At 46.6% G+C, this 17,046-nt stretch overlaps 1 protein-coding gene across 3 annotated transcripts in view; it reads right to left on the minus strand.

The window, feature by feature from the left end:
• LOC119968901 (suppressor of tumorigenicity 14 protein homolog) overlaps positions 1-17,046 on the minus strand; it is a 105,904-nt gene that overhangs the window by 18,664 nt on the left and 70,194 nt on the right. For all 3 annotated transcript variants that reach the window (XM_038801873.1, XM_038801874.1, XM_038801872.1), the window contains 3 exons: positions 14,874-15,008; positions 7,317-7,500; positions 4,221-4,492 (listed from right to left, as the gene is read on the minus strand). In XM_038801873.1, coding sequence (XP_038657801.1) covers positions 4,221-4,492; positions 7,317-7,500; positions 14,874-15,008 — 591 coding nt within the window. The remainder of the gene's footprint in view (positions 1-4,220; positions 4,493-7,316; positions 7,501-14,873; positions 15,009-17,046) is intronic.

The following is a 17,046-nucleotide window of genomic DNA, read 5'->3' on the forward strand; positions in this document are numbered from 1 at the left end:
AGGCCTTGTTCATCATAGCCGGGGACTTCAACAAGGCCAACCTCAAGTGTGTACTGCCAAAATTCCACCAACACATCTCCAGTCCCACCAGGGGCGACAGCACTCTTGACCACTGCTACACAAAAATCAAGGGCGCCTACCGTTCCATCCCATGACCGCACTTTGGAAAATCAGACCATAAGACGGTGCTCCTTCTCCCGGCATACAAGAAGAAACTCAAGCGGGAGAATCCAGCTGGGAAGGTCATGCAGTTCTGGTCCGAGGAAACAGAAGAGCTCCTACGTGACTGCCTGGAAACAGTAGACTGGTCTATATTTATGAACTCAGCGATCAACCTAAATGAGTTCCCTGGTTTCTAAAGTACATTCTATTCTATGTTCCATAGAAACCCAACAGTGCTGAAGGAGGCCATTCAGCCCAGAGTCTGCACTGGCCCTCCAAAAGAGCACCAAACCCAGGGAACACCCTGCAACCCCATAGCCCCACCTAACCTTTGGACACTAAGGGGCAATTTAACATGGCCAATCCACCTAACATGCACATCTTTGGACTGTGGGAGGAAACCGGAGCACCCAGAGGAAACCCACGCACACACGGGAAGAAAGTGCAAATGCCACACAGTCAACCAAGGTCGGAATTGAACCCGAGTCCCTGGTGTTGTGAGGCCACAGTGTTAACCACTGTGCCACTGCGCAGCGCAAAATTGGGACTCATAGGGTCTCGACAGTGCAGAAGACGACCATTTGGCCCATTGGGCCTGCACCAATCCTCTGAAAGAGCACTCTACCTAGGCCCATTAGCCCGCCCTATCCCCATTCACAGTAACTTCATTGCAGTGTTAATGTAAGCCTACTCGTGGGACACTAATAAAGATTATTATTATAACCCCACCTAAATCACACGCACACGGGAAGAAAGTGAAAGCTCCACACAGTACCCCAAGGCCAGAATTGAAATCGGGTCCCTGGCGCTGTGAGGCAGCAGAGTCATCCACTGTGCTTTAAGTTGGGACCTACACTCCGCCCTGTCATCGCATGCCTTCCCGGTTTTTGCAATTTCTGTGAGAGCGGCTTTCTTCTGGATAATGTGATTCCATCTGACTCAAATGCTCTTGTTATCTCAGTGTGGCCCCTGATTGCTAAGCAACAGCCTAGTTTTTCTTTCAATTTTGTTTGCTTTAGTGTCCTAAACCCTTATTACAAATGCAGGCGTTGGAACCAAACTAAAGTTATTCATCTTTTCTAAACACACAAATACAGAAATCCAAAATTAAGGTTACTTAAAGCTACACCATTGGTCATTCGGGTAGAGTCATCAGCATATCTGATGTTCCAGATGTTGAAACCACCAATACTTGCCTATAGATGTTCTGAGAGCACAGCTGATTTCTTTCATGATGTTTTCTCTTATGGCATTGAGTAGTAGTGGTGAAAGCAGACATCCTTGTCTACTCCTTTCCCAAAAACAAATGGTTCTGTCTTATCTCCTAATACACATACTACATGCGCCATATTCCAATGGATCATGGAAACATGCTCCAAGGGTTATCCAAAATGGGCACATACTTGGATGACATTCTAATCACAGGGACTTCAGAAAGAGAGCATCTGGCAAACCTAGAAGAGGTGATTTTTGAAATCTGGGGTACACCTGAAAAGGGAAAAATATGTTTTCCAAGCGAGAAATGTGGCCTATTTGGGCTATCGAGTGGATAAAACAGGGCTACATCGAGTGGAGGGCAAAGGTGAGGGCCATTAGGAAAGCACCAACTCCAAGAAACACCATGGAATTGAAATTCTTCCTGGGATTAGTAAATTATGGGAAGTTCATCCAGAATTTGGCCTCTTTATTGTCTCTCTCCCCTACACACAAGACTGCGAAAGTATCAAAAATGGTCTTGGGAGGCACCACAGGCGGGGGCTTTGGAAAAATAAAACGGCAACTGCTATCCTCCAACCAAATGGTCCATTTCAACCCCAAAAGAGCTCCACCTGACATGTGAGGCTTATCTTTATGGGGTTCAGGCGGTATTCTCACACCGCTGGAAAGACAGGACAGAAAGAGCCATCGGCGTACGATGCATTGGTTAACACTTCTGACTAATGGCGCAGAGGACCCGGGTTCAATCCTGGCTCCGGGTCACTGTCCGTATAGAGTTTTCACATTCTCCCAGTGTCTGCGTGGGTCTCACACTCACAGCCCAAAAGATATGCAGGGTAGATGGATTGGCCACGCTTAATTGGAAAAAAAAAGAATTGGGTACTCTAAATTTATTTTAAAAAGAAATAATCGCCTATGTATCTAGGACTCTGTCGGATGCCAAGTGGAGATATTTTCAACTCGAGAAGGAGGGCTTGGTTGGTCACATTTGGTGTAAAAAAAAATTTCACCAGTGCGTCTATGGCATTGCATAATAGTGACCAATCACAAGCCCATATTAGAACTTTTTAAAGAAGTTAAGGCAATTTCCCCTTATTGCCTCCACCTGGATACAACGTTTGGTCCCGGTACTTTCAGCTTATGAATATCTCTTAGAGCACCGCCTTGAAATGCGAGTAGCTAACGCTGATGCCTTGAGTCACCTCCCGTTGCCCACAAGATTGGCTCCCTTGCTAACATTGGAAGAGGTCACGATGACCTGAAACTTCTGTAAAGCAAATAAAGACCTGGACGAAAAGGATCAAAATTGAAGCATATGATCCTGAAGGCCGGAGGCCGAGGACAACACTCAGACGACATGAAACCTTACCTAACCAATAAAGATAAACTCAGTGTTGAGGAAGGTATCACTCTATGGGAGTCCTGGGTAGTTGTCCACTTCCAAGGGTGGCATCCAATTCTACTGGAGCTACATAATGGCCATCCTGGGTATCTAAAATGAAAATGTTCTCCACAAGCTACATCTGATGGCTCGGTCTCAACTCAGACATCATGGATTTAGTGAAGCAGTGCCATTCACGCCAGGAAAAATCAGAAACTCCCTCCTTCGGCCTCCCTACATCCGTGGGAGTGACCAGACATGCCATGGATGCGAGGACACATGGACTTTACCAGGCCTTTTATGGGTTCCATGTTTTTGATCCTGGTAGATGCAGACTCCAAATGGTTGGAGATACACCACATGGGTTACACAACCTCCTACGCTACGATCAAGAGGTTTTGCACACATGGCATATCGGAAGTCCTGGTTTCTGACAATGCCAGTTTTAAAGCTTCATGCAATCCAAAGGCATCAGAAACATTAGAACAGCACCATATCACCTGTCATCAAATGGGCTGGCAGAATGGGCAATGCAGACCTTTGAAATTGGCATTAGGAAACAACCACCAACATCCATAGAGACCAAATTAGCATGGTTTTTATTTGATTATAGGACCACTCCTCATACTGCAACAGGAATCGCGGGACAGCAGCCTAACAACTGATTAACTGGAATAACTTAGGTCTTAGGTGTAATTGTTTCCTATAATTCTCACGGTGAAACAAAAATGGAAACAGAATTTCTAATTCGTCTAGATAGTCAAGAGCTCCAGGTGCATAGCATCTTTAAATTTCCCAAGTCACACACCGTCCTGAATTGGAGCAATATTAGTTCCTCAATAGTCATGAGAAAATTTCTGGAAATCCCGAATCGCACAGTGGGACTATCTTCACCACATGGATGGGAAAGACTTAAAAAGCAGCGCATCATTACCTTCCCAAGGCCAGTAAGAATGGACAGCAAATTATGGCTATACCGTTCACCATGAGCGAATAAAACAGGTTTAAAGACACTGTTATATGCACCTTTCCTTTTCCAGATAAATCATTCAACTGTTAACTAATGTACAATATTAAAAAACTTTTTTAAAAAAGTAATATCCATTTCACCAGATGTACAACAAACCTAAAACAGAGTATATTTCCACTGCAGCCGAAGGTGTACACACCGAAATACATAAATCAACATTTTATCCAGTCATTTTACTCGTATAAAAATTTTAGAATTAATTTTGATTCCATGTGCATAGCAAGGAGTGTAGATCAGAGCCTGGTCTTGATTCTCCAACTCACATTCACTTTCAGCTTATTTTTCTATTGGAGAAGACACAGGACTAGAAATTTACCTGCACATTCAATAGGAATGCACTGTGTTTTCGCCATTATCAGATACAGTTTAAATGCATTAAGTACTATTTCTCATTTGTTATTTTCAACAGCCTTTACCAAAGCAACATACCGTCTTCTCCGAGGACTCCCCAGCCAGTGACGTAGCAGTTTGCTGAAGTACTGAAGACATGAGTAGTGGCGGGTAAACAGACAGGTTGGATCGAATCGCTGAAAAAGACCGGTGTCTTCAATTCCAACAGCGCAATATCATAATCTGATGTATATTCATCATATTTGGGATGGGTAACAATTCTGTTAATTGATCTGGTCACTATCCAGGAGTTCATTCGATTCATTAATCTCAAACCTAAATATGCTGTCCAAGCTGATGAGGTGGAATATCTGCAACAATGAAGAAATTCTATTGCATAATATAAATTTGTTAACTCAATAACTCATGAGGTTTATCTGAATAGTTAAACTGTATGAATCAGAAAGGTCCAGATTTGTATACCACTCTGTCTTGAATAAGATTCTGCAGAAAAAAATGGGTGATACCTGTGATCTGAGGAGGTCTTGTAGCACATGGTGGTGCCCATCCTCTGGCTTGTTCTGGAGAATCCCTGCAGTACTCAGCAGAGCAGCTGCCGAGATTAGTTGGTGGCAGCAGTATGATACACAGCCTTACCATCATAAGGGCACAGCCCTTGCTATCACCAATATGGCAAGCAGCTGAGTGCAGGAGGAGGGGAGATGAAGGGAAGGAAAAGGTTAGATAGACAGCACCTTCCGTGTTCATGAAGAGCTCAGTTTGGGTTCCGCCAGGGTCACTCAGCTCCTGACTTCATTACAGCCTTGGTTCAAACATGGACAAAAGAGCTGAATGCCAGAGGTGAGGTGAGAGTGACTGCCCTTGACATCAAGGCAGCAGTTGACCACGTAAAGCATCAAGGAGCCCTAGCTAAACTAGGGTCAATGGGAATTAGGGGGGAAAACTCTCCGCTGGAGTCATACCTGGCACAAAGGAAGACGGTTGTGGTGGTTGGAGGTCATTCACTCAGCTCCAGGACATCACTGTAGGAGTTCCTCAGGGTAGTGTCCTAGGCCCAACCTGCTTCATCAAAGAGCTCCCTTCCATCATAAGGTCAGAAGTGGAGATGTTCGCAGATGACTGCACAACGTTCAGCATCATTCGCGACTCCTCACATAATGAAGCAGTCCATGTCCAAATGCAGCAAGGCCTGGACAATATCCGGGCTTGGGCTGACAAGTGGCGCCACACAATTTTCAGGCAAATACCACCCCCTACAAGAGAGGATCTAACCATCACCCTATGACATTTAAGGCATTACCAGCACTGAATCCCCCACAGTCAACATCCTGGGAGTTACCATTGATCAAAAACTGAACTGGACTAGCTATATTAATACTGTAGCTAACAGGGCAGGTCAAAGGCTAGGAATCCTGTGACGGGTAACTCACCTCCTGACCACCCCCCCCCCCCCCCCCCCGGCCCCGCCCCAGGCCTGTCAACCATCTAAAAGGCACAAGTCAGGGGTGTAATGGAATACGCTCTGTTATATTACTCTTTGGTAATATATCGTTACTCTTTGCTTCGTAATCCAGAATGGTCTGATGGTGTGATTCTGAAGAAACCACCAATCTTTAACTTAAAGTAAAACTGATTTATTGAATAACAAGTTCGCACACTCCACAGAACTACAACTAGTAATCAAGTAATCTATATTAAAGTAATAACTAACTTAAACTACACGTGCTGAACTATGCTGTGATCTATCTCTCTTACACTCTGTCTAGAAACTCCTGGTTGGAAGAGCCCCAAGATCCTCTGAGTTCTCATATTTGTAGTGGGAACTAGTGGTGCCCTCTAGTGGTTGTGTTACCCTGAGATGTAATAATTAACTTGTCTACATAAGTACATATCATTACACGCTCCCCTTGCCTAGATGAGTGCAGCTCCAACAACACTCAAGAAGCTCGACACTATTGAGGACAAAGTAGCCTGCTTGATTGCTCCCCCTTCCACAAACATTCAAACCCTCCACCACCGACGAACAGTGGCAACTGTGTGTACGATCTACCAGATTGACTGCAGTGGCTCACCAACATTCCTTCGGTAGCACCTTCCAAACCCACAACCGCCAATATCTAGAAGGACAAGAGCAGCAGATACCTGGGAACCCCACCACCAGGAGGTTCCCCTCCAAGTCACACACCAGCCTAACTTGGAAATGTATCGCCTGTCCTTCATTGTTGCTGGGGCAAAACCCTGGAACTCCCTCCCTAACAGCAGTGTGGGGGTACCAACTCCTCAGGGACTTCAGCAGTTCAAAAAGGCAGCTCGCCAACACCTTCTGAAGAGCAACTAAGTATGGGCAATAAAGCTGGCCTAACTAGGATGTGGAATTGCCGGCGTTGGACTGGGGTGGGCACAGTAAGACGTCTTACAACACCAGGTTAAAGTCCAACAGGTTTGTTTCAAACACGAGCTTTCGGAGCACTGCTCCTTCCTCTTTAACCTGGTGTAAGACTTCTTACTGAGCCTAACTAGTGACGCCCACATCGCGTACATTAATTTGAAAAAAGAACTCATTTGATTGTGATACCAGTCACAACAACGTATATTTGCGTAGAGTACTTAACAGGAGTATTACAATGCAAATTATAACATCTGGCCACATATAGATATATTAGGTGACATGGCCAAAAGCTTGGTCATAGAGATAGGTTTTAAGAGTCGTAAATGGGGAAAGTGAGGTAGAGAAGAGGAGGGGTATAGAGAGAGAATTCCAGAGCTTGGGACCTGGGTAATGAAGGCATGGCCAGCTCCCAATTTCCCATTCACCATCAGACCCACGCCTCACCTTCCTTTTGTCACTAACAATCACCATGTTTATTTGGCCACAATGAGAAAATAAAAGCCAACATAAATAGACATTGCAAACCATTATTTTAAATTCATTCACAGAATGTGGCTGAGACTGTGAGATGAGCATTTATAGCCTGTCCCTAATTACCCTTGAGGCAATGATTGGTTTGCTAATGCCGGCTGGCACCATGAAATTTTCTAATTTGTGGAATATAACTCAAGTGGGGTGCATATAATTTAATGCTTTATTTGTTTTGTCTCCCTAGTTGGCAGGATGTTCTAGTTGGCAAATATATTCTATTTTGAAAAGAACATTTGGGATGATAATTACCATACCGGATAGAGTCAGAGTCTTGGAAGCAATGGCCAGCTGAAACAAGCCAACGATTTGAAACAATGGTTGCTCCACATATATGTCCGTACATTCCCATCTGTAGGCTAACTTGCCACGGCCATTTCCCTTTCTTGGCGTTTTCACCCCCAACTATTTTTGTTTTCTTGATTGGATTTATTCCACATCCTGAAACAGATTTGGAGACTTATATTTTCTATTTGCATTACATTCCACCAATTTAACGGAATCAAAATAGAAAATGGCAAAAAAATAACCCCTTTCACATTAGGTTCAATGATTTCTCATTCAATTTCGTCCCAATAAAGCCAAGGAACATGTGTAATACGGGACTGTTTATATATCTTTACCATTGTAGTTAATAACATTCAAGAACTTGTCAATAAGGACTGGGGAGTCCTGTGTACCAGAATTGAATATCCTGATACATACTTAGCACATATCGATACTGACTGCGAGCCATAAACACAACTTAGGTTACAACTAAGAATGTTACTCCCCTCTAGTACATCAGTACAATTATAATGGGCCTATAACAATGCCCCTATGCTGGGAACATAGAACAAATACATGTAAATACAACAAATGCAACTTATCTCTTGTAACTTTAGTGGATGAGCTGTAGAAAGCCTGCAAAACTGGAGCAAACACTGTTCATGCTGTTTTCCCATGATTTCTGTGACTCTTTCATTGAGATTGTGGTGAAAGTGTGACAGCCAACATGGAAATTCACCCTTCATCATCAAATATTAATTTACGTCTTTATGCAAAACATGCAGAAAATGTAGCATTTTGTGCGTGTCATAATTTTCGGATAATTGCATGCAGGTGCAAAGGAAGGCAAATTCATAGCAAGGGGATTTGAATACAGAATGAAATATATCTTTCTACAGTTGTATAGAACCTTGGTGAGACCTCACCTGTAGGATTGTGTATAATTTTGGTCCCCTTATCTAAGAAAGGATACTTGTCACAGAGGAAGTGCAATGGAGGTTCACCAGAGGTTCCTTGGGTTGGCGGGATTATTTTATACAGAGAGATTGAGAAACTGGGGTTGTGTTCTCCAGAGTTTTAAAGACTAAGAGGCGATCTCATTGAAACATACAAAATTCTTAGCATCTGATAGCTGAATGTAGATAGAGCGGTTCCCCTGACTGGTGAGCCTAATACCAAGGAACAGAATCTCAGAAGAATGGGTAGGTCATTTAAAATTGAGATGAGGAGAAATCTATTCACTCAGAGGCTGGTGAATCTTAGGAATTCTCTACCCCAGACAACGGGAAGCTTAGTCTTTGAGCATGTTCAAGACAGAAATGAATAGATTTCTGGATACTATTAACATCAAGGGATACGGAGGAAGTGCAGAAAGTGCCGCTGGGTTAGATGGTCAGCTATGATTTAATTGAACGGTGGAGCAGATTTGATGGGCTGAATGGTCTTCTCCTGTTCCTAGGTTTCAGACCCATTTATAATTCTTACAGATTTTATCTTTTCTCTGACCATCTTGCTGTTGTGGTACTGGAAGAGGTTTTAACTTAACTTCAGCTGCTATCGTTTCGATACAGTTCTGCAATTTCTAATATTCACTCCCTTTCACTTTTTTGTCTGTGGGATCCGTTTAGCATTAAGTTGTTTGATTTGAACTTAAATGTACTGATCGTCTTTATCCAAGGCAGGCATGTTTCTCCTGTGCAGATAGCAATAAGAAATAAAAGGATGAAATTGCTAGTGAGGTGAATTGCCCCCACTGCTTGTGCCACAGACAATCCATTTAGATTCTGCCCATCTTATAAAATGTGACCTATTTTGCTTCTTTTTAAAAAAAAAGTTACTGATTATCTACTTGTTGCTTACCGATTCACAAAGTGTTGTGCAAATTGCCTCAAAGCAATGATCTATCTATTTAATCCCGTACGGTCAACGATTGGAGATAGAAATTGATTTTAGTTGAGCAGGATGATTTTACCTGCCTTTTTCATAGTGTTTTAGCTTTATTACCCACAGTAATCTATTTACTGCATGTCAGGCGACCCAGCTGATGATTATACATCCATTTGATCCAGGTTGCAGAAATCAAAATGCTTACTTATCATTCTCTTTAGAAAAAAATCAATGGTGCGAGATAATCTTAAAGAACATTATAATATATTTTCAACAGTCTGGATTAAGGTCCACAGCCATTCTGATTTCATTGCACAGTTGTACCCCTTGGTTTTAGCTTTCAAGAACACAAATTGCATTATCTCTGAAGTTGGCTATGAAGTCTAAATTAAATCTCTCACTAATATGAGTTATCTCAAAAAGGATGCAAGTCGTAAGATGTTATGATAAAGTAGAATATGAAACTTCTATATATATATTTTTTTAAATTTACCACGCCCAATGCATTTTTTCCAATTAAGGGGCAATTTAGCGTGGCCAATCCACCTAGTCTGTGCATCTTTGGGTTGTGGGGGCGAAACCCACGCAGACACGGGGAGAATGTGCAAACTCCACACAGACAGTGACCCAGAGCCGTGATCGAACCTGGGATCTCGGCGCCGTGAGGCAGCAATGCTAACCACTGCGCCACCGTGTTGCCCTTGAAACTTTCATTTTAAAGTTTATCCTGCTTACATCCATTTACAGACATGTAAATTAACAGTAAATGTATATCTAAGTCCATTATGATTACATTATAATGTTAATAACAAATGCCTGAAAACATTTCTATGAAATACTTCCATTTTCCACCTTAATTTTTAAGATATACGGGTTGATGCCTTTGCTAAAATGCTACTGGAATTGCCGATATAGGATTGAATTCTCCTCTTCCCACTGCTGGTAATGAGAATAGTGATCGGGCGGAGAATAGTATGCGATGGAAAAATCATGGGGGCAGGATTCTCCAATTGCCGACGACAAAATCAAATTCGGCAATTGGCTGGAGAACACGTTTTAATGCCAAAATTGGGGGTGCCGCCATTTTTCGGACGTTCCGCCCCCTCAAAAACAGTGTAATCGCTGAGTCCAATGCCAGGACGGCCTCAGGACATCACCCGAGGAGCTCCCCCGAGGCTCCGCCCCCAATGGGCCCCCGATGCTCCGCCCCCAATGGGCCGACTTCCCAACGGCGCGGTCACATGTCCTCTGTTTTCGGGGACCTTGCGTGGCGGCTGCGGACTGTCGAGGGGGAGTCACCTGCTGACCGGGGGGCTTCGTCAGGGCTGGTGGGAGGTGGTCTGGGGGTGGCGAGGGGGATTACAGAGGGGCACTATCTGGCAGGCCGTGTCCGCGAGCGGCCGGCGCAATGTTCTACAGCGTAGCCGCCGCATGTCACCGCAGTGCACATGCACGGCCACGGATCCGGCAATTCTCCATCCATATCTGCAGGTAAAGCCGGGGGCTTTATGTGGCAAGGCTGCATGCCCCCCACCAGATGGAGCTCATGATTTGTGCCTGATGACAATTCTGAGGCCATGCTCCGGTCCCTCGCTGGCGGCGGTATTGAGGTTTGCACCCCACCCTAGTGGGCACATGCAAAACTGTAATTTGCATGGATTTAATTATCATTAGCAGGTTGGACACTTAATGCTCCACACCTCCTTGGTTCTCCGCCTCTCTTAGGCAGAAGTCACGCGGGGGCGAATTGATGCAATTGGTTACACACGGGGCCTGGGCGCGAATTATTGTTGAAGGAGAGCGAGACGGTAAGAGAACTCTCAAAAACGTCAGGCTTGCTGAGGGGTGGCTGCCTGGGCTGGTGCGGGGGGGGGGGGGGGGTCCTGGGAAATGACAATGCAAGTCCATCGGAATGACCTGGTTCAGACTGCCGATGCTGCATTATGTAATTAAAAGCACCTCTTTGGTGCTACTTACTTACACGCCCCTGGCTGTTCACATGCTGGCTGCTCACCGTGTCCTGTAAATGTTTAGAAAGCCTCTGGTCATCTGGGAGCCCACCCAGGCTGCCATTCAGGAAAGCTCAGACCTCAACTGAATCAACATTGGGATGGGCAGGGCCTTGCTTAATCACCAGCACACCAGGTGCTGCCACTCCTCAGTTCACTCATCAGAAGTGCAGCCGCATTGCAGGGGAGGCAGAGAATATCAGAGCTCACCCCAAACAAAGGACACCTGCCTTTGTCACCCTCTCTGGCACACTGTCACACTCAGGGCAGAAGCCTCACAAGTGATACTATCAGCTAACCCACCCCTCAAGACCACCATCTGTCTCCAAGCTCTGCTGGTGCTCCGCACCCCTGCTCCCATCCATGCTGCCCCCAGACATGTAACCTGACCAGCTCTCCTCACAACTTGTGTGTTACACCCAGGCCCCACGTCACACTGAAGCTAAGGTCCCAGCAAACCCACACTTCCTTCGCTCACCCCATCTGTAGGATCTGCCCACGCATCTGTAGGACCTACCTCTAAGCATGGTCGCACACGGTGACCTTCTACGTGGCGCAACCAGTTTCCACCCTGCTGATGGATTAACACACGGCCCACCCAGTGAGGAAAACTTCAGGAGACTCCAATGGAGGAAACAGGACAGGGGCCACAAAGCCTATCACTGACATGAGTTGCAGCAGCCACCGGTACCCCTGTTGACAGGGACAGGTAGTGAGGATAGAGGATCCCCACATCACAAGTCTTGTGGCACTCATTGATGGGGACAGGGGTGCAGTGTGGACGCCAACATATCGAGGGGGTCGTGTGTGGGGGGAGGGAACATGTTGAGGGTGACTTTTCAGTACAACTCAGAGTGACCATGTAACCTGGTGACTTCGGATGGTCAAGGGACCTTGCTAACGTTTCTGTCTCTTTTCCCCTCCCCATCTGCATGAAGTGAATTTCAGATTACAGCCAGGAATGTTTGCTATCTACCTGGTCGCTGCTGCTGCTGTTGGTGCATGGTGCCATAGCAGGCCATTAGACATGGGTGGTACGGTAGCATAGTGGCTAGCACTGTTGCTTAGCAGCGCCAGAGACCTGGGTTCGATTCCCAGCTTGGGTCACTGTCTATGCGGAGTCTGCACGTTCTCCCAGTGTCTGCGCCTCAGCCATCGAGCGCACACTGTGCCCTAAGCCTTGGATGTCTTGACCATGACTCTTACTTCTTTCCACTTGCACTGTGGACCCCACCCATTCGGTATTGGCCTGGGTACCACACGCTGTCAGAAACATCTCCAGTGCCTGAGGATGGTGGGACTCTGGAATGTTGCTGACATCCATTCCTGTAAATCCTGGCTGTATCGGCATCTTTACCAGTGATGGGATCCTACTTTCCAGAAGTGCGGCACCTGTCTGGACTACAGCTGCTTCCTGGGATCGTGCAGTCCTCCGACTGTCTCCACCTGCAACGTGTCTGCAGTGCGCACCAGAAGGTGACCCAGGAGCCTCGTCACTAAAATGCCCCATTAAGGTAATAGTCTCTATAATGGTGGAGGATGCAGGTGACAGCAGTGCCAAAAGGTTGGTGTCTTCCCCGGACTGGTGGCTCAGGTTGTGCTGGGGATGCAGACGGGTGTTCAGTAACCCCGGATGGTCCGGTCTCATCTGATATTGGTCCCGCAAGACAAAACGGATGGTGAGACCTTGGGAAGGAGTGGTCTGTAGGAAAGGGTGACTCACTTCCTTTAGGGACATCAACATTGCTTTGAATGCTCACTTATTTGCCGCATGCTGATCTTCGTGTCAGCCACTGATTTCTCCTCAGTCTCGCCTGCAAGCTGCATTGCCCTCTCCTCGGCTAAGGTGTGGATTCACAGTTCAGGGATATCCCTTCCAGTCATTTGACACTCGCGCCTTTTATGTGCAGTCTAATCCTAGAGGCCGTCTAATCCCACTTACCCGTGCTGCTCGGATGTCATTCATCTATTTGTAGCTCCAGGTTCCAATCCTTCGAGTGAAGCTGGCAGCACTAACTACCTGTGTCACTTCCTCCCAGGCATTGTTCACGGTGGCTGGTTTGAGTCTGCGCCCCACCCTGGGAAAGAGATTATCTCTCTTCTCCTCCACAGCATCCAGCATTCAATTCACAAGGGCAGAGTGCTAGCCCATTTGCACGTTCTGAATCGCTGAACGAACCGCACGTTATTCAGTTCCGGTGGGAACACTTAGGGCTGGATTCTCCGATTTTTAGGTTATGTCCAAAGAAAGAAGTGTCTAGTTTTACAATGAAAATGTCGGCGGCTCCCCTGCACTGATGCACCGCCCAGTGGGGGGCTCTCCGCACCGCCGGATAAAACTCCCGGTGTTCCCGACATCAACTGCCAGAGAATTGGCTGGTCCATGCCCGCGCACAGCGACGACCTGCAGCTGTCCCACCGTACAACATGGTGCCGGCCATGCACGGACCCGGCTGGCCAAATAGTGTCCTCTGGAACCCCATCACCACCCCCCCACCAGCACCCCTCGAGCCCTCTCCGAAGCCCTCTCTGCCACCAGCATGACCCCCACCCTGATTGTGGCGACACTGGACACGTCAGGTTCACAAAAACTCAGACCACATGCCACTCGTGCGGTGGTGAACTCGGCCCATCAGGGATGGGACATCGGGGGAGGGCCTCAAAGTGACACACTGACGACATTGCTCCTGGATGACGCTCATGTGGAGGGGGCGGAGCATCGGAAAAACGGCGCCGCCCCCGATTCAGTTGCAAACGGGGATTCTCCGCCCGACCACTGGATACGATTTCAGCGTCGGGCAACGGAGAATCCCACCCTAAGGGCGTAATTCTCCGCTCCCCATGCCGGGTGGGAGAATCGCGGGAGGGCCGGGTGACTCATTTCATGCCCCCCGCGATTCTCCCACCCCCCCCCGCTTGGAAGAATCGCTGCTCGCCGCTTTTCATGGCGACCAGCGATTCTCCGACCCGGATGGGCCGAGCGGCCTGCCGTTCACGACCGTTTCACGATGGCGGCAACCACACCTGATCGCTGCCGTCGTGAACATGGGCGCCAAAGGCCCGTTTGAAGCTTGTGGGGTCGGAGAGGGGAGTGAGCACCACGGCCGTGCTCGGGAGGGGACTGGCCCGCGACCGTACCTTCGCCACCTCCAGACTGGCGTCTCAAAGCGACGCACTCTTTCCCCTCCGCCGGTCCGCAAGATCAAGCCGCCACGCCTTGCGGGGCAGCGGAGGGGAAGACGGCCACCGCGCATGCGCGGGTTTGAGCCGTCAGCCGTCGTGACGTCAGCCGCGCATGCGAGGGTTGGAGCCGGCCAACCTGCGCATGCGCGGCTGACGTCACATAGGCGCCGCCGTCGCGTCATTCTCGGCGCGCCGCCTTGACGCAAGCGTCAAGGCCCGGCCGCCGAGAATAACGGAGCGCCGCTCCTAGCCGAGAATGACGGAGAATCCCGGCCATAATTTCAGGCATAACTGATGTCATGAGGAAAGTTGTTATGACATAAAGCAAACTATTTTGGATAGCGTAACGAATAAATTCTCTGTAGATATTATTCACTACAAGGGGCTATAAAAATGTGTCCAACAAAATTATGACGATGTGTGATCACACTTTACCTTGTACCACATTCACAGTTTACCTCAACATACCACAGCCTGATTCATCGGATCCATCCATGCAATCCCTTCTCCCATCACATTCTGGATTAATCTTGTTCACACATTTTCCATTGTGGCACTTATATGATGACAAAGAACAGCCTTTATGCACCAAAGGAAAGATTGCTGATGAATGAGAAATGGCACAGTTCAAAGTATTAGTAACCGATAGATATTTTTCATGAAATGCAAAAAAAGTTCCTGCAGAGACTTCATAGGGACATCCCAGCATCACATACAAACTCCTCAAATGCACAAAATATTTGTCAGACACAAATTAAATGAAAACGCAGTTCAATAGCTACCTCTACAGGGAAACTCAGAAACATCAGCCACAAGGAAATTCTTTAAATTTGCCTGCAAATTAACAGGAATCGTTTCAACGTTGTTCGCCAACGTTTCAAGAATACTTCCCCCACTTCAAGTGAAGTAACTTGCCTACAAATTCAATAAAACATTCCTGCCATCTATCATTTATACAGTAATTGTTAATCTAGTTGTGAATAAATCAGAGCATTGAGTCATGACTACAGTACAGCTCTCCACGCTACCTGCTACAGTAAATAAATGGAAACTCTGGCTGCTTGCAGTCAGCCAATAACATTCCTTTACTCCACCCTATTTGGGATCAGCAGTTCTTTTGTACACAGTCTCAGCAATCTTCATGCTCATACAACAACCTACTCTTACGTCCAGAAATTAGAATATTAAATTTTCAGCAAAAATAATTACTCATTCAGGTTAAACCTGTCAATATTCCCTTTCCTGGGTGTGTTTTATTCCCCTTTGAGACTCCTGTATATTTTTATACAAAGCAAATTGAAACATCTATTCTGCAGGATAGAACCTGGTCCCAGCCAAATCACTGAAAAATAAAACGAAGCAGACTTGCAATTATATAGTCATTTTTTATGACCTCAAGATATCCCAAGGCACTTTGTAGTCAATGAAATATTTTTGAAATGTGTTCACTGTTATAATGTAGGAAACAGAAGCTAATTTGTGCACAGCACGTCCCCACAAACAGCAGTGAGATGAATAAGCTATTAGTCTGTTTCAGGTGTTAGTTGCGAGATTGGGAAGAACTTTCCTGCTCAACTTTGAATATTTCCAAGGGTTTTTATACATCCACCTGAGAGGGCAAACAGGGCCTGTGTGTGACATCGCATCTGAAAAGCAGCAGTTCCTATATTATTTCACTCCTGCAGCACTGCCACTGATTTGTCTGCCTAGATTATGGCTAAATTTATTCATGATAGGGTCAGATTGAGGGTCAGATTGAGGTCTATCTGGTTTACAGTAAGAAGTCTTACAACACCAGGTTAAAGTCCAGCAGGTTTGTTTGGAGTCACTTGGCTTTCGGAGCGTTGTTCCTTCATCAGGTGAGTCAAACTGGTTCACTTTACAAAGATTTTATCGGAATGCTCCAAATGTTCAAAACAGGCTTTAAAAGGTTTTTTGATACATCAACAATCACCCTACTGGAAACTACTGGTGACTTACGATGGTGGCCTTGAGATGATGGGTCGCACACAAGGTGGCTCCGGTTTTGGCCCTTCCTGCTCGGTTAATAGGTGCTTTTGGTGGGGGTTGAATTCGCCTCCGAAGTGGAATGTCAACGGGTGACTACACCTGGTAGAAATCGAATAAGGCAGCAGGCGGCTCCAGAGGTGGCAGATTTGTGTGACGCAGTAACAGAAAGCACGGCAGAGTCAGGAGGTTCATCGTCGTCCAACCCACTGTCTGTGGAGCAGTTGATGATGTTGATCAAGGGGGAGCTCAGGCAGCATCGGCTAGAGATGCAAGAGGGCTAGTACAAGGTGATTGAGGGAGCAGTATTTCCTCTTCGCAAGAATTTGTAGCAGGTGGAGAAGCGCCTGGAATCGTAAGGCACGACGATCCGCAAGGCAGAAAGGGCAGTAACGGGTCACATTGATCGGATTGTGGAGTTGGAGGCAGCGATGTTCGGAGCGGCCTGTAAAGAGGTGAAGACGATGGTGGACGATCAGGAGAAGTCGGTCCAGGCCGCGTAATTTAAGAATCGTGGGCCTGCCAGAATCGTGGGCCTGCCGGAACAAACGGAGACCAAGGCCTACATTTCGAAGATGTTTGCAAATCTGGTTGACAAGGGGGTCTGCAAAAGGGTCCTGGAGGTGGACTGGGT

Source organism: Scyliorhinus canicula, chromosome 7 (genome assembly GCF_902713615.1).
Source record: "Scyliorhinus canicula chromosome 7, sScyCan1.1, whole genome shotgun sequence".
Taxonomy (NCBI): domain Eukaryota; kingdom Metazoa; phylum Chordata; class Chondrichthyes; order Carcharhiniformes; family Scyliorhinidae; genus Scyliorhinus; species Scyliorhinus canicula.